At 32.9% G+C, this 23,357-nt stretch overlaps 3 protein-coding genes across 4 annotated transcripts; 2 read left to right on the top strand and 1 right to left on the bottom strand.

The window, feature by feature from the left end:
- Nucleotides 1-378: 378 nt before the first annotated feature.
- On the top strand, nucleotides 379-8,850 carry LOC106674208 (palmitoyltransferase ZDHHC6). 2 transcript variants are annotated; one of them, XM_014406810.2, is made up of 8 exons: nucleotides 379-583; nucleotides 4,074-4,255; nucleotides 6,885-6,969; nucleotides 7,562-7,725; nucleotides 7,790-7,918; nucleotides 7,978-8,190; nucleotides 8,253-8,440; nucleotides 8,495-8,850. In XM_014406810.2, exons 1-8 carry the CDS (start codon nucleotides 529-531, stop codon nucleotides 8,628-8,630), a joined length of 1,152 nt encoding a protein of 383 aa, XP_014262296.1. In that variant the 5' UTR covers nucleotides 379-528; the 3' UTR covers nucleotides 8,631-8,850. The 2 variants fall into 2 exon arrangements, with proteins under 2 accessions (XP_014262296.1, XP_014262297.1); XM_014406811.2 differs by having other exon boundaries at nucleotides 406-443.
- Nucleotides 8,851-9,236: 386 nt separating this feature from the next.
- LOC106674209 (L-galactose dehydrogenase-like) lies at nucleotides 9,237-15,776 on the bottom strand. The gene is made up of 8 exons (XM_014406812.2): nucleotides 15,656-15,776; nucleotides 14,785-14,924; nucleotides 12,885-13,002; nucleotides 12,661-12,822; nucleotides 12,372-12,602; nucleotides 12,187-12,318; nucleotides 11,956-12,128; nucleotides 9,237-9,421 (listed from the first exon to the last, which is right to left on the bottom strand). The coding sequence occupies exons 2-8, from the start codon at nucleotides 14,922-14,924 to the stop codon at nucleotides 9,334-9,336; spliced, it is 1,044 nt and encodes a 347-aa protein (XP_014262298.1). The 5' UTR covers nucleotides 15,656-15,776; the 3' UTR covers nucleotides 9,237-9,333.
- A 6,030-nt stretch (nucleotides 15,777-21,806) lies between these two features.
- Nucleotides 21,807-23,357, top strand: LOC106674316 (zinc finger MYND domain-containing protein 10). The gene has a single exon (XM_014406959.2). The coding sequence runs from the start codon at nucleotides 21,866-21,868 to the stop codon at nucleotides 23,156-23,158; it is 1,293 nt and encodes a 430-aa protein (XP_014262445.1). The 5' UTR covers nucleotides 21,807-21,865; the 3' UTR covers nucleotides 23,159-23,357.

Below are 23,357 nucleotides of genomic sequence, written 5' to 3' on the forward strand. Positions count from 1 at the left end.
TTAAAAATATATTGTCATTATTGTTTTGAATACTTTATTATTATTATTGCTGTATTATTATTATTATTTTATTATGTTTACAAAAATTAATTTATTTCTAATATGTCATGGGGGTATAAAGCCCTATTTGTACCTTTAAAATAAATAAATAAAAATATTTGAATTTTGAAATAAGTGAGGCATAGTGGGTAAGGTGGGGATTTGGAGGGAGCTTTTCTTTTGAGTGTTTTTAATGCTTGTAGTCAAAACATACGTTTGTAACATTACAAAATAATTATATTAAAGTTTAATTAACTATTGAATTTTCAATAATTATGAATATTTGTGGTTTTTAATATTGATGTGTGGTAGGGTACAGAGTTAGTTGTTACTTGTAAGTGAGCAAAGGTGCTACCTTCCTGACACACTGGTCACAAAGTAACAACTAACAAGGGAACAGCAATGTATGTTGTTAGGATTGCTTTGTTTTGTTCTGCAATTGTACAAAGTGGGTAGAGATTTTGCCACTAAGTGAGACCATCTCCCGAGATGTGTTTCCGCCCTTTTAAAAGGCTTTGCCACTGGGGCCCCCTAATAGCTCTGGGTAAGTCGAAGGGGCAAATAAATTCCGTTAATTTGTAAAATTTTATGCAATTTGAATCGTCTCGTGGAGAACAGACTTGTCAAGATACATATACGTACCAGTTGAGAAGAAGAAAGTGAAAAAATTTATTACATTTATAAACTTACATAGTTTTATTATTTATTTGTTAAAACTATGAAAGAAAAGTAGCATAATTTTATTTTCTGAAAAGACAAATCAATCTGACAGGTGGTCGAATATCATAAATATATGATTACAATATTGTTGGACATTGTTTTATACTAAACCATGCTTATTATATATTACATAGCAATACATAAAGGTTTTCTAATATTTCTCGCTTTTCTTTTTGTTGGATATAGATGAGAATCTGGATTATAAAAACTTCTTTAAGTTGGAAAAGCTTATAAAGTTTTTAAAATCCAATTTTTCAAGATTATTATGTAAATGTATGCCACGAGGATGATGTATTCGACATCCCTCGGCCATCTACTACTTCGATGCTTCTTGTACCTTTACATTTACGAACATTAAACGTCAAACTTATAAAATAAAATAGCCCCGTTCTTGAACAACTCCAGCTAAACTCAATGATGGTAAATTAACATGCAGGATAAATTTCAAATATTTCTTTGGGGGGGGGGGTTTCAAAATAAAAGTGAAATAATAGAATCATAATTATATCTTGTACATCATTACATTATTTCAATGAAATGCGTGTAAATAAGAAAGAATGGGTGTGTTTAGGTTAAAACTGCGGGTATTAGGGCCTGAAATGACCTTGGTCTGCAGCAGCAGAGGTCATGTCAACACCCAGGATGCCAGTGTTAAAAATAAAAAAATTCAAATATCTATTATATTTAGTCTGATTGATCAAATTACTTCTTTAAATTAATTAACCTTTTTATGTAAGGTTTTAGTTGAAACAAAAAAGTGATAGTGTCACTATAGCTCAAGTGGTTAGAGCAGCGGCGTATTGAGCTGAAGGTCAAGGGTTCGAATCCTTTTTCATGACACTAACTTTTTCATTTCAACCAAAACCCTATAGAAAAAACTTAATTAATTTGTAAGTATATCGATTCGAATGTAGAACTGCTTTTTCTTAGCGATGAAAGCTGTGTCAATGGTTAATCATTGTGACCACTAACGCCCAGCCTGGCCTTGTTGATATCCCTTAAACATAACTTCAGCAGTGGTACAGAAAAGTCCAAAAACCCAAACTGCCAACAAATCAGAATAGATGACTTTTAAGGGTTGCCAGAAATCATAGGCACTGCTCGTATGTGCAGAATTGAGTCTATAACTTGAACTTAATACAGACTTTGTGAGTTTATTGTTAACATATATTTTGCAGATAGTTTACAGAGTGGACTAAATAAATTTAATGTTAATTATAATGCTTTAATCTGATTAAAAGTCTTCTTATGCTGATGAATTAGTCATCTTGGCTAGTTCTGTTGCCTTACAGAGTAACATTGGAACTTTATCACATTGGAAAAATATTGCTCTCAATGGAACCTTTATGTCAATTTAAATTAATAAAACAATGAGGATTTTTTTCATAGAGGAGGCTGGATAAGGATCACTGGTTCTTCCAAGGCAAACGATTTGAAGTTGAGAAGGAGTATAAGTGCGTGGGGTTCGTCTTCAGGCCAAAACTATCTCTGTCTGCTAATCTTAAAAATTTGTGATTAATCCAGTTTGGTCCAGCCTGCTGCTTTCAACCCTCTATTCCATCCAATTCAAAGTTTTAGGTATTGGAGGATGAGATGGTGTGCTACGCTTCTAACATTTGATTTAGTCGAATCCTTTCAGTATTTCTATATTAGAAAATTATTTCACCTCCAGGCTTTTATTTCGAACTACATGCTCTACTCGGAAACAAAAACAGAACCTAAAGCTTCACTATCCTATTTAGGCAGGACCCACTCGTTACCTGAGCATAGACTTCCTAAACATGCTGTAGTCAAAGTGTAGTGCAACCTTGTCCTGGTTCAAAAAGTTCAATTCACTTGTCCATGATTGTAATCTGGATTTTTTTTATTACTGAAAATGGTTTTCAATACTCCCAGTTGAAAGATTCATTAGTTACATTTCAAAGGCTGTTCCAAATTGGCTAGTAGAACCACTAGATTTCGTCTATACAAAGAACTTGACCATTCAAAAGCTTTCTTAAATACAATAAAAGTCTAATTATGTCTGCTTGTAATAAATGGTTCATCAAGCTTAGATGCCTAGGTGATTTACCTTAATGTCTCCCAAATGAGAAATTATTAATTCTGTTGATCACTGTTCACTGTGCAGCTCCTCCGCAAAGAAAGACCTTTTTCATTTTCTGGCTGAGTGTTCCATCCTTGCTGAGTTCTGGAATTACCTTTTTCAGTACTAATAGAATTTCAAGTGCCTATCTCATTGAAAAAATGGGTACCACAGAGAGCTTGTGGAACAATTTTATTATTAATTTATTTTAATTTTAGTTCTATATATTGTATTCACAAAGATTTCATTTTCTCGTATGTTTATTTTTGTTTTATTTATGTTATTTTGATTTTGATTTTTTGTTTGTACATCCTTGTTTTCAAGTGAATTCCCACCACTTTCAGCAGATGGTTTTACGCTGTATTAATAATTTTTTATTTATTATGTTAAATGTATTTTCTTTCGGAAAATAAAGTTCTTTCTTCATTCATTCATTTATTCATAATCATTATACTTTTTGAATATTACTTTTCAAAGGTTTTACTTAACAGTACTGTAAGTTAAACATGGTTGTTCGATCAATGTACATTTTTTGGTCAACAGATAGATTTTTTTCATCCAATCCATTAAATATTTTTGGAAATATTTTGTATCAAGAGAAGCCTTTTTTGTGTTAACTTCAGAACAAATACTGCATGATATTATTATTAGTTTTATCAAAGTTTTTGGATATTCCCTTATACAGATTTTACAAATGTTAGTCACCACACTATCAGTTCTGGTTTTGAATCCCAACAAAGTCCTTTTTCTTTTTTTCATATCCTAACACATTTACATATTAGCCATATTCCATGCAGTATGGATATACAATATTTTTAAGGGAGTGTGAAAGAAAATTCCAGGGGCGATGGAATCAAACCCATGACCCTAATTATCTGTAAACATAATCCTCGAACATTTATTTATTTTATAATTAAAAATGTGTGTTCTGCAGTACCCAATGAGTAGAAGGGTAAGCTATCCTTTATGGCAGGAATTAATTTTTAAAAAATCGTGTTTAGCTTTGTGAAAAAATGCTTGGTTATGTGACGTTTGAATATTTGTAAAGATGACAACTTTCAAACTTTGTTGATAACATTTTACCAGATTATGGTATAAAAATTATTAATATGGTATAAATGATAAGTTGAAAATTCACTGTACAATTTTAAAAATTATTTTCATAAGACACATCCCAAATTTAAAACAAAGTTGGTCTGATATATTCTTAACTAAGAAATTTTTGTTGCAGGCATCATAAAAATTGTATCTTACACGATGATAATTTGTAGCATTGAGATATTACCTCCGATGCAATCCCTTGCCGGCTTTTTCAACATGATAATATTCCTTTCCTTCAGCGGTCTCACTCTGTACAATTTCTTATGTGCTATGTGCGAAGGACCTGGATACTTACCTTTGAACTGGAAGCCGGTAAATATTCATCTGACAATTAGAATAATTAAGATTTGTGAATACATATAAGCATGATTGATGTTTACTGTATGTTGTGAGATTTATTTTTGCGGTCTGAGGGGTGATGAACTTGTAATTTATTCAATATTTTGGTCCTAGCTGTGTTGGTCTGTGTTTTCAAAGTTACTGTATTTTGCCATCTTCAGCATTGGGTCTGACAAGATGAAAAAAATGCTGAAATATGTCTAGCCATTCTCAAGATCCAAAAAGACCTAAACTCCATCAACGAATGGGCCCATAAAAATTCCCTAGTCCTCAATCCATCCAAATCCACCGCCATAATTATCGGGTCCAGGCAACTCAATTCCCTCCCTAGCATCCCACCTCTCATGCTAAATAACCATCCCATCCCCTTCTGCTCTTCGGTTAAAAACCTAGGAGTAGTCTTTGACCAAAACCTTTCCTGGCATTCTCATATTTCCCAAATTTCCCGCCATTCCATTGCCTCCCTCAGCCTGTTTCGTCGGTCCTGGCTTCTCTTACCTTTCTCCACCCGCAAACTCATTGTATCTTCCTTTATACTTTCCTTCCTCGATTACAGCTGTGTGTCATACAGTGGTCTCTCGGAGGGGGAATACACGCGATTGAAGCGTATTATGAATGGTTGCGTAAGATTTGTGTACGGCACCCCACGGGATCCCGGGTGTCGGGGTTGTATTCCCAACTTTCCTGGCTATTCCCCTCCTTCTGTGCACAGTATTTCCTCGGTTGCTTTCTTTTCCAGTCCAACCACACTCCTTACATCATCCAATCCCTCCAATTCAACTCCTCACATCTCACTTGTAAGACCCGCTCATCCCCAATCGACCTTATCCTTCCGCAACATACAACCCACACCTTCGAAAGATCCTTTCTGATCCAAGCCCCTAAACTCTGGAACTCCCTTCCCCTTCCTATTCATCATGCTGCCTCCTTTTCCTCCTTTAAATCCCACCTGTATAATCACCTCCTCTCCCTCCAAGCAGAGACCTCACATTAACATTTGTTATTTTTGTTTAATATTCTCGTAATTTTTTCTTCTGTCCTGCCTTATTGGTATATTTTTTTTTTTATTTTTTTTTTTAGGGGACACCAGTCCCAAAATATAGCTATTTTTCTTCTTTTTCTTAACCAACCAACCCAAGTAAAAAAAATGATGCAGCAGATGTAGCTGTGTGACAGAAGTTCTGAAAAAGCTCTGAAACTTTTTACAAAGAAATAAAATGAAAAACAAAATAAAAACTACATAAACATTGTTGAAACTGTGAAAAAATATTAAACCACAAAACAAAGGATTTAAATTAAAAGAAAACATTCCTTGAAGGTATTGAATAAATTAAAAATAATATTGGACCAAAACACTAAATTAAAAGTTTAATTTCCCAAACAAAAATCACCAGTTTCTCCAGTCTGTTCTGCAAAACTCTAATAGTTTTTTTTTCATCTTTCGTTTATTATGAACAGCGAGCATTTCACCTCTTCAACAACGTTTTTCCCATGCCTTTGTTTAATTTTTTAAGGGCAGGCACCCATAGGAAGTGAGCCTTCTCATTTGTGTTGTACATGAGCATTTTACTTGCCTATATCTTCATCATAGTGTTTGATGTTTAGACTCCTGCATTGTTTTCTAGGCATACACACCTGGTTGTCTTTCGTACAATTTAAATTTTTTGTCAGTTGGGTGCATATCATTAAAATTGTTTTGCATCGGTAAACGTTTTAAAAATAATGTTTGTCCTTTTCCCAGTACCTTTCCATCTATCCACAAAAGATAATCTGGAATGTTGTATTCCTTGCAAGGTACGAAAAATAGTCTGCTCAATACAATTGTAGGCAGACTAAAATTATTGGTAGTGACCAAATCCTGCATGTTGTTGCATTTGTCAATAAAAAAATTTAGTTAGAAATCGTGAGATGCGGTCTGGTGTGATGTAGGTTTCAGAAAAACATTTTCTTTATCGTACCAATGTTTCGATCTTTATTGAGATCATCTTCAGGGCCTGGGATTTTAAAACATTGTTTACATTTAACAAATACATTTAGGATGTGGAAAAGTGAATTTGTACAATGCAAAATATATTTTTTATATATTCAATCAAAGTATTTCTACTCACTCAAAGTGTGTGCCATTCTTGCGTGTCGTTCGAGAGTGCCAGTGAATATATAAACACAAAATAGCAAAATCTCACTGGCACTCTCGACACAACACACAAGAATGGCACAATTACAAAGAAGAAAAAACACTTTGAGTGAGTAGAAATACTTTGATTGAATGTATAAAAAATATATTTTGCATTGTATAAATTCACTTTTCCACATCCAAATTGTAATTGTTGTGTGTAAACAATGTTTGTAAATCCCAGGCCCTGAAGATGATCTCAATAAAGATCGAAACGTTGGCACGATAAAGAAAATGTTTTTCTGAAACCTACATCACACCAGACCGCATCTCACGATTTCTAAATAAATATCGATTAACCGCCACTAATCACCACACAAAATAAAAAAATTGTTAAATAATGAATAGAGTCTATTCCATTTAAGGTGATTGGCTTAGACAAAAAGACTAAAATATCAGCTACAAAGTACATTTTCTTTTGATTTGCAGGAAAATGAGAAGGATGAGGTTTATCTACAATTTTGTACCTCATGCCAGGGGTACAAAGCACCTCGGTCTCACCACTGTAGAAAATGTAAGTTTTTTTTATGTGAGCCAGTGTATATTAAAAAACTTTAAATAAAAACTAGCAAACTCCTCACTCTAATCAGAACTGGTGATTTGCAATCATAAATATTCTTGAAAATCATAATCACTGATCCAATTGACAAAATATTCCTGTTTGTATTAATTAATACTTTTTATCTAAAGTCTTGCTTGAGAGAAAAAAATTAGTTACGAGCTGGATTCAAACCCACGTCCTTCGGTTCAATACGCTGCTGCTCTAACCACTTGAACTATTGTGACAAGTAGTCAGAGCAGCGGCGTATTGAGCTGAAGTTCGTGGGTTTGAATCCCGCTCATGACTAAATTTTTCATCTTAACCAAGACTTTAGATAAAAAGTATAATTAACCGAAATAATTAAAAAGATCAATTAAGACCTACTTGTTTTTTTATTTAATTTATTATCAACTTCTGCTTTGTTGTTTGTCTTATATCCAGTGTAAGTGAGATATATTTTTAAAAAAATCATTTATAATGTCTTTCATTCTCATTTCCCATTAATTGTGTAAAAATCAGATTTCTAAGAAATTCACACATGGACTGATTAATGACATTGCTGTAGGCGGTAGATGTGTGATGAAAATGGATCATCATTGCCCATGGATTAACAACTGTGTCGGGCATGGCAACCACACCAACTTCACCATGTTTCTTTTCTTCAGTTCTTCTGGTTGTGTTCAAGCAGCCTGTGTGATAAGTGTCGCTCTGTATAGAGCTTTTTATCGGGTAAAACTTTAAATAATTTAAATAGCATTATACAAATTTTCTTAATTAACATTTGCTGTTGCAGGCTTGGTACGCATATCATTCTCCTTACAATCAAGTTCAACTTTCATTTATGAGCCAAGCACTTACAATTTTTGCAGTTGGGCTTTCAATAGGTGTTGCATTATCTGTTGGAGCGCTGTTTTTCTTCCAAGTATGATTCAATAATCGTAATTTTATTAAAGAAAATCTAATAATTTTCTTCTTTGATAGATAAGAGCAATTTTGAACAATAGAACTGGAATAGAAGACTGGATATATTCAAAAGCGGTTTCAAGAAGACTGCCAGATGACCCCGAATTTATTTACCCTTATGATTTGGGTTGGAAGCAAAATTTGCTGCAGGTTTTTAACATAAATATGGAAACTGTAGGCGATGGAATTACATGGCCAGTCGTTGAAGGGTGCAATCAGTACACACTGACTGTCTGTATTATCTGTACTTATAATTACGCAGAAATATAATTTTAAGTTTGTATGTAATATAGATAGAACAAAAAGAGCAGAAGCATGAAAAGCGACTGCGAACAAGGCCGTACATTGTGGAGAGGGCATACAGCGGATATTGGTTTCCTGTAGTGCACGGTTGGAGGGTGTGCACCCATCCTCCTCTCTCCGACGAGCCTCGTATTGCCCTGAAACCTTCTGAAATTATCAGCGTCACGAGATGGCGAAGGTGAGTGGTCTGTAGTTTAGTTAGTAAACTTTGACTAAAAACATATTTTGGCAGGTATTGGTTGTTTGGAGAAAAAGCGGCGGACGACCCAAGTGGCAAACGGGTCCGTGGTTGGTTCCCGAGGTGTTGTGTTATGGAACTCAATGAAGGAGGGGATTTCACTGTGCCTGAACCAAAAAAGGACAATTAAAATTTGAAAAACAAATTTGTATAATAATGTTTTTATATTTCAAACATGTATGTATGTATAGAATGTATCTTTTTTATTATTTATATTATGTATTCTTATAAAAATGGAGAAACTCTTAATAACCAAAAAAATTTATATAGTGATATATTTATAATGTGAAATTGAAAATAGTATTTTATATTTACTGTAATAAAAAAAATTAAATGCTCTTAAACTTATATAATCTAAAAGTAAACTCATGTAAAAAAAAATATATTATCTGTTAGTCTGCATAAATATTTTTTATCAATTTAATTTATATGGTCCATAACAAATATCCAATTATTAACAATGAAAGTCCTTTTTTTTAAAATAAGTAATTTTATTTACTCTCAAAATGCATTCAACTGAGAATACTGCAGCAGTGTGAATCATGGAAAATCATTAAATAATAAACACTTAGTAAATATTTTCATTGTGTAAAACTGTTTTAGAGTGACATAGGAGTAACTTTTAATAAAAGAAAAAAAATGGTTAATATGACAAAATATTTTTAAAAATAGACTATTTTATGGAAGGAGGTAAGATTAAATATAAAAGTTGAAAATAAAAATGACAACAATCAAATTACAATAATGTAGCTTTAATATAATAATAAAATCATTTACAAACATATTTCAGTATCTTGGCTTATTGTTACTTCCAAAATATGGAAAATAATCAACTAAGGTGACGTTTTAAATGAATTTAAATAGTTTTTAATCATCAAAAGTTCCATTCCTTCCCAGTGCATGCTTTTATTTTTGAAAAACCTATTAAAAAAAGGTATAATTTTATTAACATTAGAACAATGTCAACTTTATAAGAAAATTATTGCTCGTAAACAGTATACAATAAAAAGCAAAGTGGAATAAAATTTGTAGTTTCGTGTAGTTGGCAAATACAGAAATATAATTATAATCACGTTATTTTGAGTGTCTTCTTAACAAATTGTAGTTCGTTTCAAAACAAATTTATAAAAACTCGATTAACTTCAAAATTGTTTACCACTTAAAAAATAATATTTTTTAACTTATCCTGCATGGTGATGTAGGCGAGCGTTGACGCTCTATAAACTCTTACTGCTAAGCGACACGAGAACATTCAGCACACTTTTGTGTGTAAGGTCCAAAAATATAATAAACCAGAGATTGTATTCATATTTATTGTTACATTGGCCCATTTTAATACTGTACTAAACAAACAGAAAGTCAAACCAAAGCAAGACAGCCACAACTCTGGGGATAAGCCTATTCTCAAGATGACTTACTTGATGGTCGCCAACACCAGCTTCCAAATCTGTCAGCAACTTCCAGGATCTAATTCCCACAACTTCCTGTAGCCTCAACAGTCGACTCTTTTCGACTTGTCACAATGGCTAGGCTCTTGCTGGCTGTGTCTTTCTCGACAGTGTAGTTACTTGACGGCTCTTTACTGATTTCTCGGATTGACTGAATTCTCGACTTGACTGACTGTTTTTCAAATCAACCCCTTTTATGCTGATTTTCCAGCCAGGGTAGGGGAGGAAGGGAAAACCAAAAACTGTTGAGCCAGAGGACAACTTCCTTATACAAGGACTGGCCACGTGTATAATAATTTGTAATTCTCAGGAGTTTCCATTGAGCAGTCCCATGTCAATGCACTTTATACAATGCCCACCTGGGGCTGATATGACCCAAAATTTATGGTGTTCCAGAGCTACATGAACTGTGTCTACGACAACCTTCCCACACTAGATAATTCCTCCACTTTTGTTATTTAATGGACAGACTCTTTGTCTGTCGCGTTTCTATGATTTTGTGGAAAATGTCTCTACTACTGTGTGGGTGACCCGTCAAATTTTCAACCTTATTTCTAACATATATTTGAAATTCTTTACAACTACACTGATGGACAAATTTAACACACCACTTGATTTATTTACTTTAAAATTAAAACCATTAACTTTCTACATTAGTTACAGGTAATTAGGAACTATCATAGTCAAAATAAACAGTAAATGACGTTTTGTTTATTTACTTTTGTACTGATTAATCCCGTTTGCATAAAAAGTAGTATTATATGAAGCTAAAAATAGCTTCCAGTAAAACTTTTTCCTTTGCTGATTTCATTTCACATATTCTTAAACCTTTTTCAATGCTCCAGTCAGGGTCATTTGAGGAGTAGGACAGTGTCAGGGTAACATTATTAGAGGAAGGATACAGCCAGCACGAATTTGCCAGAAGACTGAGTGTAAATCATTACAATTTTCTTTTTCTTCAGCACTTCAGAGAAACAGGGCTTCAGACTAGAAGACCAGGTCAGGGTCGACCTAGGGTCTACAGATGAGGTGACAGGTTCATCCGACATCAGCCTCTACGAAACTGCAGCATTGTGGGAACATGTGGATTGGACATTGGAAGATTGGGGATGACTTCTCTTACCAATGGGGTGAGAGTTGGCCTCAAATCTTCAGATGGTCATAATTTCATATGGATATGGTCAGGAGATAGGTATGCCCCTGTATGGTTCCTCAGGTCGCATTCTATGGAGGGTCATTGATCTTTTGGGTGGGCATTTCCTTGGATACCCACACCGAATTGTTTGTTGTGCGAGGAAGATCTCTAACTTCACACATAATCAAAAAACATGTAGTGCTGGTTGCCCCCCACATCGGTGAGAGATCCTTGCCAATTGCAAGGTGGATGACTACCTGAATGAGGTTGGTATTGAGTGGACAATTCTTAGTCCATTTTTGAACCCGATCATATCTGGCTCCAACTTAAGTGACGAGTATGATGGTGAAACCCTAGAAGAATTAGAAATGCCAATTCTTCATGAAAAAAATTCCTCAGGATTTTATCAGAAATATTTTCCAAGGAATGAAAAGGTGTTTAACAGATGTGATTTGTGCCAGAGGTGGAATTCTCGATATTAAAGTGGACCAAAATGTATTTTTAAACATTTTTATTTGTTTTTGAATTTTCTGTTTTTTGTTCTTTACTCAATAATTGCTTGTTTATAATTAGGTAATAAACATTTTCTTTTTAAATGTCTTATTTTTACAACCAAACCTATTTTTTGTATGTAAAATATGAATAAATGTAAATACATTAAAATTTAAGGGGGTGCATTTATTTTCTCCATCCGTATTTTTAACTTATTTTAACAAGTTGTGACAGCTAAGACGGGAACTGGCTTATAGTGGAATATTTACTTTTTTTCATTATTCATAAAATGTATATTCCAAATGTATTAAAAAAGAAAAAAATTTGAAAAAAAATCTATTCACTTCAAATTCCAACATTCCAAATAAGAAAGTACGTACTTATCTTTCAAATGATCCAAAACTTTCTGTTCCTCTGGTGATAGTCCTTTGACAAGTAAGTTTAGATTGAAGTTCATGATTGCCCTGGTGTTGAATCCAACAAGACATGTATCATAATTGTCATTTTTCAGTGCGTGGTAGACCGCAAGTGTTCCAAGCTCAACCCCATTTTCCTTGGCATAAATAATTTATTGGAAATAACTTCAAAAAAACTTCATCGGTGGTAAATACTTTGCAGTAAGCTGCAGCTTGTGCGCAGAGATTTTTGATCTCTTTGCTTGCAGGATGCCAAGCCTCAGGCCCACAGTTGCTAAGCAGTCTTAAACCTGTCGGAGATGCATTCACAATTCCTACGCCTTTGCTCTGAGAAGTAAAAGTACATATTAAAAAATTACCAGAAATGGTGATATACGTACTTTAAACTTGTCGGCATATTTTGACAGAGTTGAATCAAACAGAGTCTCTCTGCTGTAAGAAAGAACTATGTCAATCTTGATTTTACTTTTTTGAACTACATCCCAAAGAGTGGAAACCGGATAAGCGGAAATCGCTGTATATCTGACTTTTCCTTTTGCAACAAGCGCTTGCACTGCAGGAATTGATTCATTAAGCAGTTGATGCATATCCCCAAACTCGACATCATGTACCTTTAACATTATTTATAAATTTAACTCACTCATAAATATCTTCTTATTGAAAACTTACAATAGCAAAGTCGACGTACTTCAAGCACAAGCGTTCAAGGCTGTCTTCAAATCGGGAAATTATCGTCTCTTTGGAATAATCAAACATCGTTTCATACTTTGAAGTATAACGTCCTACTTTTGTCGATATATAGTATGCTTCTCTTGGAATATCTTTTAACACCTTTTAACTTATTTTCAAATAAAATTCACATTTTGGAAGGTTTATAATGAGAAAATATTTACTTTTCCTAAAAAGGCTTCTGACCGCCCTTCACCATAATACGGAGCTGTATCAATATAATTTATACCATTCTTAATAGACTCTTCTATTGTTTCTCTTGCTTCTTTGTCATCAAATTCCCTGAAATCATTTAAATAAATTATCAATAAGCAAGATTTACCAATATTGGTACACAATAAAATATTAAAAAATTTGATCAAACTTATTAGGAAATCTGCAATCCTTATGCAATGAAAGCCAATAGTCGATTAAATTATATATATAATGAGCATGACTGGCAAGCAAAGCAAGCGTCTAGGAAGCCGAGGCCCCAACCCACCGCCATGCTCGACCTTTTTTTTTTGCATTCCTTTGAGAAGCAATAAATCAGATCGAATATGTCATCCCTGCCTGTGGAAACAAGGGACTCCAGACAAAACGGCCTTGTTAGTCCCTCCAGAGACTGAATTCCCTCAATGAACTTACGTTGGTTTTCATCGTATTCTGGGCATTCCATCACTATGTGGCTTAAATTTTCCAGACAATCACACGTGGCGCAATTAGGGGTTTCCCTAAGTCCTATTCTATGCTCATAAACACCCAACATACCGTGATTCGTTCTTATATGGGTAATTGTTGTAAAATATTGACGAGAAGCCCTAAGATTTTTAAACAAAGGTCGCTTTGGTATCAATATATAAAAATGAATCTTAGAGATGTAAAAAGGGGTTTTCTGTTAACATTAAGGTTAGAGGAGTCAGCCTGCTCACTGCGACCAGTATTGGTCTATTATGATCTCCATTTTTGTCTACAGCTCGTCATTAAGTTTAATGCTTTTTACTTTTTAACAAGGAGTCCCATGAGTATCCTTCAAGCCCAAGTTTTTCCTCTACCAGGAAAGGAATCTCAGCCTGCATAAGGCTTCGTACAAACATAGGACTTGTTCTCTTCTTCTTCCTGGCAATATCTGCACAAGTTGTTTCTGCCACTCTGAGCCTATACATATGCCTTTGGAGTCTGCAGTGTCCAGTTAGCAGTTCTTCTATTATTCTAGCCTACCTATATTTCTGCAATGGTCAGTTGATGAACTTTTTCCCTTGCCTTTGTTTTGGCTACATTCTCATTGAATGGAGAACTTATTGTTAACGCATTGTCTAATAGATCCACATTTTTGGAAATTTGGTATGCAACAAAAGGGTTCAGGGCCAATAGGTTTCCTTGACCAATTTATCAATCTCTTAATTGCCCCTCTGCCCTGATACCCAGACAAGGGTAATTTTGTAGTTGTCCCCAATGTTTAACAGCACCCTAATGCAATCCCAGTTTCCTGTGCAACTTGCATTTAATAAGACAAGTACATAACATTATATAATAAATATTTTTTCAGTATTATAAGTATCGATCACTTTTTCACTTACGAACACTCTGGATTGAAGTTTGGTCTTGAATACGAAAGCAAATTTAGTTGTTACTGCTAAGCTTTCAACCTATTTTTAGGTCATCGTGGCAAAACAACCTTAAATATGTCTACAGATTGACGTATTTAAGTTATTTACAGGCAATCTCAAATTTTCTTGAAGACCGACTCAGTTACGACATTGCCAAGGACTGGGACATTTCTCGCGTGACTGTGTCAGTCCTTGCAATGTTGGAACTGATCGGTAAGACCACACCTTGATCCAGAGGTTTGTAAATAATAAATCTTACCCATAAATTATTCAGAAATCGTGAGATGCGGTCTGGTGTGATGTAGGTTTCAGAAAAACATTTTCTTTATCGTGCCAATGTTTCGATCTCAATAAAGATCGAAACGTTGGCACGATAAAGAAAATGTTTTTCTGAAACCTACATCACACCAGACCGCATCTCATGATTTCTGAATAATTATCGATTAACGGTCACTAATCACCACACATTTCTTACCCATAAACTCCACCAAACACTGTTCCTCCCAAACTTAGTTTAGATACACACATATCAGTCTCTCCTAACTTTTTATAAGTCATATTCTTAATTGCATCATCATTGTGAAAGCCTTTAATATACGTTTTAGGTAAAGTCATCTGAAAATAAAAAAAATTAGGATGTTGGACATAAGTGCAAATAAATCTAATCTGTGTAATTTTGTAATTCACTGTTGTAAAATATATTATTAATTATCACAAATGTCAGTGCTAGAGCATAAGATTAAGTATTGTTTATTTTTTTTTTTTTTTTGTAAATGAAGGAGAGGAATGATACATTTCAAGGGCAGAGAAAAGATAAGATACACCAAGATAAAAATTGCACTTGAACATCATTCCAGGGCCAATTTGTTTGGTCATACAATGAATGAAGTGAGTAAAATTATTAAAAAAGAAAGTATTCAAAGGAATTTCATTATAATTTACCCCAATTAAAACTAAAGAGCTCCCTCTTGAGAAAATAAATGTATTTAATGGAAAAAAATTGTATACTTTTTGAAATTAAATATTAAAGATTATAAAATTTTCTAATTTTTGTTGTTGTAATTTTGTTGAAGAAATTTGAATTCATTGTCCTAATGAATGTTTGTTTGGTGATAGTAATAACCATAAAAATGTAATAATTCTTAATTTTTAGTATTTATTTGCAAAAGTTCAGATATAGGAAAAATTTCCCGCCATGTTTTAGTTTGAACGGAAAATCAATTTTACGAGGGATGTTCAACCCTATTTTATGTACAATATTAAGGAAATAATTAGAATTTTCACTGCTTGGAAAAATTTTCCTGGGCTACTTTCCGACACGTGAGTAACGAAATTAGCAAGCTTACCTTGAATTCTTCGTCGATAAAGAACAATTAAGTACCCCCTTTTTTTTAGGAGTTTTCAACAGGGGCGTCAAATTCGGTGTGAAAAGGCTAAAAAAAGTGCAGTAAGGGCGAGCTCACGAGTGTCCCGTTCAGCGATGACGTGCCACGTCGTCACATCAATGATGACACAAAAATCTAGTCAAAACGTTTTCTTACGTTTGCCCCATTCAAAAATTGAAAACTTCAAAATCAAAATATATAAAAGCATAGGCTGAATTTAAAAAAAACTTATATTTCTAACTTCATTCAAGTTCACTTAGTTTAAAGTCAAAGGATTACAAACAAAATTCAATTTAGATATAATATTGTACAATTTTACTTATTTACATTTTTTAGTTTTATAAAACATTAATGTAAAATGTGTGACTTCGATAATCGCGTTTTTAAAAAGACGTTTTATTTTTTAATAACTAATTTAATATAGAGGTCACCTTTTCATGGTTATGATTATTCTAAAATGCATTTCCTCCATCCTCGAGCAATGTAAGACAAGAAAACAGGGAAAGGTTTCCACTGTACAATCGTTAGAAACTAGTAACAAGTTTATCTAATGCTGAATATTTATCCGGCCCGGAGGACCAAAATGGTCCAGCTGTGTAGTGCAATGCGTGGTGAGGCAAGATGCCTTCCATTTTTATCAGTGCTATGGCAATATGCTGTAGACTAAAATATACCCTATCCTTACCTTTCTCCATATATAATAACTTATTAAGTAAAGTAATAATTATCAAAGATCTTGGTATACACATCGACCAATCTCTCCTTTAATCACCATATCAACCTACTAGCCAATAGAGCAAACATATTCTTCATACTCCAAAAATTTTAATCCCTCCACTTCTACCCTCCTGTACACTTCGTTTGGTCATTCTCTATTAGAATACTGTTCTTTAATCAGGTTCCCCACAGTACAATAACTACAGTCGACACTTGATAATTCGAAACTCAAGGGACTCAAAAATAATTTGAATTGTCAATAGTAAAGAAAATCAAATTATTAAGAGTTTATATGTATTTTAGGTATTTTTACAAGTTATTACTTGAATTGTACATACATAAATCATTGTAAAAATAATGAAAAAGTAGAAATAGATCAACAGCAAAATTGATCATTGTTATACATTATAATTAATTAAGGTTTTTAGTTGAGATGAAAAAATGTTAATGGCACGAGCGGGTTTCAAACCCATGATCTTCGGCTAGATACGCCGCTGCTCTACCACTTGAGCTATCGTGACCTCGATCCACTCGGACATCAACTTCCTATCTCAACCCCACCTTTTGAGTTTTCCCTCCTTTTTGCCATTTTTCAAATGTCATTAATCGGATAATTTTAATAATTCAAATACAAATTTAAATATATAATGTATACAGCATTGAAGAAAAATTATGGACTATTTAGTAAATAAATTCCTACTGAATATATAAATACGTGTTGGAGAGTAATGACAGATATGATGCACTGCAAATGTACAAATTATTTATTTACCTATTTATTTATTTGTTATTATTGTATTGTATTATTTGTTGTGTTATTGAATTTTAGGGACACTTTAAAATTACAAAATAATAATTTTTTTTAGTAAATTGTATGTAAAATTTTGTACAAAAATACATATGTAATTATATGAAAAATATATATGTAAAACTTAATATTTAATAAAAATATGATGTGGTTTAGTTATACTGGTGTAATGTGTAGGTTTATAAATTTATGTAATTGTAATGTAACTCAATAAAACACTGTGATCATTATATAAGAAAGGAGAAAAATATACATATAGTATAAATAAATAAAAAGGTAAGTCAAGTTTCTCTATCTTCTCTCTCTCCCTCTCACTTCCTTTCTACCACCCTCCAATTTTTGTTAAATTAAACTGTAAGAGATTTCAATTTACAATAAAAATTGATGGCGTTTAAAAAAATTCACATAAGCATTATTCCAGTTCATCACGATCTATTTGTTTTCCCATTGAGAAAAGATTCAATTTTTTGGATTTTGTTTACAAAAACCAAGCTTAACATATTTTTTTTGTTGACAATTTTGTCACAGAATATTGCACAAAGCTAATTACAAACAAAGTCCATAAATATTAAAATGTTGAATTATTTTGACATGTTGTTTTTTTTAATTTGAAGATAGTTGTACGTATTGAAAATTTTTCAGAAATAATGAATATCCAACAGTATACCTACAGAAATATATGATATTCATGAATTTGGTAAATTGAATAATACATTATATTTATAAGGTTTTTTCTTTTGTTTACATTGGCAATGGTTTATATTTACAACTATACAACAAAAGTTAAACTTATTTACTTGAAAAACTTGGTTGATTTTTACTGTCCGTTAAGTTAAAAACAGGTAATTAATTGTAATAACAATTTTATAATTTTTCTACACACGGATCTAAATTCTTTCATGCCATGTCCAACATTTATACGTTATATTTTGTCACAAAAGTTATTTCAAAGTCACAGATAGAAAACAATGTAAATTTCTTGGCTGGTATTGGCTGACATATCACTATCCCAAAATTAGAAGCATGTCCCTGTCCTACTAATATACATGATGATACAAAAAATTAATTTTAAATAACACCAGAACAATTGTTTTCTGATGCTTTCAAAGAAATGGTTAAATTTAAAAAATCGGCTGTCTCTGATCATAATCATTAAAATAAATAATATTTTAATCGATCGAGTTAAATAGGATCAACAAGGGTGATTGGGTAAAGACACAATCTCAATAAGTATACTTCTTTTAATTTTAATGGATTTTTAAAAATTGATTGTTAATCGCTGTTTATAAAATTTTATTGTTTAGGTAGCAATTTTTGCTCGTCCAATGAAGACTGGCAGTAAAGTACTTGATCGTCATCTACTGATGATCTGCTTGGTTCAAGCTCTTCATCAGAGATGGAGAAGTTGTAAAGATGAAATGCTCAGAAAAAATATTTGAAATTTCTTATTTTTCATAAATGGACTCTAAAATAGATTATAATGGCACGTAAATGAAGGAGTTACAATTCTGAGGATCGTTCTATGAAATTGTGATTTTAATGTGTTTGATTGATTGTAAAGAAATTCTCATAGTAAAAAGAAAGAAGTAGTAAGAAGAAAAGTAATTTTTTCGAAAAAGCGGGAATAGACGGGCCAGAGATGTTTGTTATCCGTTTACGAAACCGGCGCTCAGACATACTAAACCTGCAACACAGTCAAGTTTGGCAAAACTGTATCACAATTATTCCAGGAGCGAACGTCGAATCATGATCTGAAAATTTATATTAAAATCATTTTAAATTATTTTGAGAGGTATGTAAAAATTTTAATTTATGACATATTGCCCAGGTTTTTTTTAATTTAATTTTTTTTTAAAGGATGTGAACCTTTTGTTTGGCATTTCTGGTGGTGAAGTGTCCAAAAAATCTCAAGACTTTCCTATTCTTCCTTTCCCATTTTGTATAGAAACTAATAAAAAGAATAAAAACGATATCGATCTGTCATCTGTATGTTTTCACTAACTTTAAATCAAATTGGATGTTTTATTAAATTTACTGTGATTGACATCAATATCTCGTTTAAAATTAACCTTCTTTTGGGTAGTTTGTGTTCCCACTTAATTAATTCCTTCAGTTTCTTCTTTATTTTCTAAGATTGATAAATCACTGTTTCATGAAACTGGGTATTCAAAACAGTTTAAGAGAGGGAGCGGTTAGCACCCGGAAATCGATATTGTTTTAAAAAATAAAGATTTTTTATAAAAAGTGTGTTTTTTTGTTGTCTCCATCTGTGGAATAGAGTGGGTCAAGGTAAAAATATATCGGATATAATTTTATTAGTTTAGTTTTCAAAAAACTGTTAATTTTTAAACTTATCATCCAGTAATTTGTTATTATGTCAAGTTCACAATTTACTTAAGAATAGCATTTAAACTATGGCTTATTTCATTCTAAAGAAGATTTGATAATAAAGTAGTGTTTTTCTAGAAATATTAAAAAAAGATTTATACTGGAACCAGATACACAAAAACCAACCATGGAAAATGGCAAATTGACCATCAATTTCTCTTCTCCTCTATCTCTTTTTACATACTATTTTCTCTTCTCTCTCTCTCTCTCTCCCTCTCTATCTCTCTTTCTCTCTCTCTCTCTCTCTCTCTCTCTCTCTCTCCCTCTCTATCTACTTCGTGCATGCACACACACACACACACACACACACACACACACACACNAGTCTCTCGTGCATGCACACACACACACACACACACACACACACACACACACACACAGAGAGAGAGAGAGAGAGAGAGAGAGAGAGAGAGAGAGAGAGAGAGAGAGAGAGAGAAAGAGAGATAGAGAGGGAGAGAGAGAGAGAGAGAGAGAGAGAGAGAATTTTATTTGAAGCTAATTATGAACAAAGTACATGAATATTAAAATGTTGAATTATTTGAATATAGTATACAGTATTCCTACAATAATATATGGTATTCATGAATTTGATAAATTGTTCAATTGTTGATAAATTGTTATTGTTACAAATACATTGTATTTGTAAGAAGAAACTCTTCCTCCTTTTATTTTGGCTGTTGTTGAATTCATGTGACGTGGTATTTATTGAACTTCACAACCCCTTTGTTTCACTTTTTATTGTCAATATTTCGAGACCCCTTTTCCCCTGCCTTTTCAAGGCTTATTTGACCTCAGAACTTGTGAGAAATCATGTATATTACTAGAACAAATTCAGCACAATTCCTTGGGTGGACAGGCTGCAACAAAATGGGCTTATCCTATTATGATGTTCCCATTGATCCTGGTGCAGCATCTAAGCTTAATTTCACTTGAATCTCGATGTACTACAATTGAGGCACTATTCTGAGTTACTTCAACTAATAAATTTCCACATCCCCATCAACCGAACTCAGTCCTGCTCACTCTTCTTCACCCTTACCCCTGACCCTTATGGTACTTTTTTTACTAGTCCCGAATATTTGTTCATATAAAATTATGAAAAATCCTATCTGTGACTCTGGCCAGCTGTATGATAGTTGAAAGCGTAAATCTAAAACCATACTTATGTTTACAGCATTCTAATGTTATTTACATTTAAAAACGTTCATATTCTTCTCAGAATTACTTTCACAGGAGCTTTTTAAAGGATAAGGAGGAGTTTTCTTTATAAATAATTTAACTTAGCCTTTGAAATCAGAACAACTTTACCTATTTCTCAAGAAGAAGAAAACCGGACAAGTAATAACATGTGATTTATGAATAATGAATTAAGGTAATTGTCACCAGTTTTTATTTTTAGATTTTTAAATTTTTTTTAAAAATTTCTTTAGGAGAAGCTACTTCACATTCAGAATAAAGACACTGACTTAGAAGAAAATATTTGTTACTACAATCCTTGACAAAGTTTTGGAAAAGGAATTCATGATAAACTAGGTTTTCATCCTTAGAGTGAACTTTTTCACTCAGCTAGGATGTCAGCCTTTTTGGATATTATATGCAAAAATGTTAAAAGATAAACTGAGCTTACTAAAAGAGAAGTTGTGGCTTTACTTTCATGGCAGTTTTTTTTTAAATTGATTTTTACGGTTTTAGGTCCCTACTGATGATGCCAGAAGCTTATTCCATTTACTATTTTGATGTGTTGACATTTTATGGATTTATACAAATGTAAATGTATGAGCTCCAAGGAATTTATAAAAACAATGTTTGGGAAATTATGATCATAAGAAAATTTACTTGTAGATTTGAATCATATTATGCATTAGGTAAAAATATTGGAAAAATCCATGTATAACTCAATAAAGGGCAAAAATCTTACTTTAAGAAGAACTTAATTTCTTTGTAATGCTTCTATGATACTTTTTATGAACAATGTTTTTTTTTCTTACATTTTATCCCAACGGCCATTTATTAATCTTAATAAAAATTCCTAAAGTATAAACAAATCAAATTGTCCCTAATTCTGAATTATTTTTGCAATATCTGTTTAAATAGATTTAAAGGAAAATTGGCATTTTCATGTTAGTAGTAAACAATGCATGTGATTTTTGGTTCAGGTGATTTGTCAGCTTTGTCAATTAAGATATGGTGCTTGATCTCCATAGGAACGACAGTTGTTTTGATTTAATAGTACAAGTTTAGTCATTTATCCAGCCATAATGTCTGAATCACTCCTTACAACTGCAGAATTGGAGCTAATCGTGGAAAAATTTGAAACTATCAAATTGGAAGATATTGGGAAAAAACACTGGTTCAAAAGATCGCAAGAGATTTTTAAAATTTATCAAGTTGCAAGCATTGAAGCGTCATCGTCCTCTGGTACTGAGAGGGTTTTTAAAGCATTCACTTTGTATAACAAAGTGGAACCATTGATCAAAGATGTGGTAACTTTGAGCTTATGGAAGGAGAAAGTTTTTCCTGCTTTGGTGACATTGACACCGCAACCAGAAAGCCCTTTTCCGACTTACATCGTGCTTTATGGTGAAGTAATTATTTTAGGAATACTCCAGAGTCTACTTTTCCATTCAGAAGCATTTAACTACATCAGCGATTCCAGTGATGATCTCATAGATTATGCTGTTTCAAAAATATCAAAATTACTCTGCGTCAAAAGTAAAAATTTAACTACTGATGATATACGAATGAGAAAAATGGACGCAATCGAAGAACTGAAAGAGCAAAAGGACTTAATTGACTTCAATATAGGTTCCCAGTGCATTTCTGTTGTAAGATACATCTGTGAAAATTTTGACAAGCTACCACTCAGTGCAGCGTCGCGTATCTACACAACACACGATGTTCCTATTTTAATCACACATCTTCTCGACATGAACACATGGTCAAACCATGTCGATGGGAAATTTTACAAGCATAATGACAATGAATGGAAAGAATGGCTTTCTGAGGATCCTGTGCTTAGTAAAACCGAGTGCCAAGTTTGGTTGCTTTTAAGGCAGCTTCTTATAAACCCAACATGTGACACTGTTTACTATTACAGCACATTCAGAAAAGAACAATTGTCCAAACTCATAAAACTCCTTCATGATAGAGTAATAGACCAACTGAGTCCACTGGAAGACCTTAAAAATTGGCTTAACACACTTTTAATCTCACCGAGCAAAGGGGAGAATGTCCATAATCCTTTAATAGTCGAAGTTACAACGAGTTACAAGGATGAGCTTTCTTTAAAATACGAAGATCAATGGGATCAAATAGCATCAAAAAGGTCAAAACTACTTTTCTATGGATCTCCAAATGACAAGCAGGCCATCGCCAAATCTTTTGCTGCATCACTAGACACCATAGAAGAAATCAATGATAATTTGCAAAGCTGTATCTTTTGTTTCAACAGGGCGTTTAAAAGGTGTTCCAAGTGTAAAAAGGTTTGGTACTGCTCTAGAAAATGTCAGGTACAGCACTGGAGTGCACACAAAACTGTCTGTGTATCTTAATTCCTATCAAGCATTTAGGGGCACTTTTGTAAGACAATAACTGTCTTATTTTAAAAAATAACATAATTAGCAAAGGAAAAGTACAATATCTAAATGTCTATGACTCTTATTCTTAAGATTCACTTCCAAGCTAGCTTACATTAATATCCTCCTTCTATTGTTGCTAGTTTGTAATTCAATAAAAACTCTTGTTTCTTTA

This window comes from Cimex lectularius, unplaced genomic scaffold (assembly GCF_000648675.2).
Source record: "Cimex lectularius strain Harlan isolate CLEC.00 unplaced genomic scaffold, Clec_2.1 scaffold91, whole genome shotgun sequence".
NCBI classification, from domain to species: Eukaryota; Metazoa; Arthropoda; class Insecta; order Hemiptera; family Cimicidae; genus Cimex; species Cimex lectularius.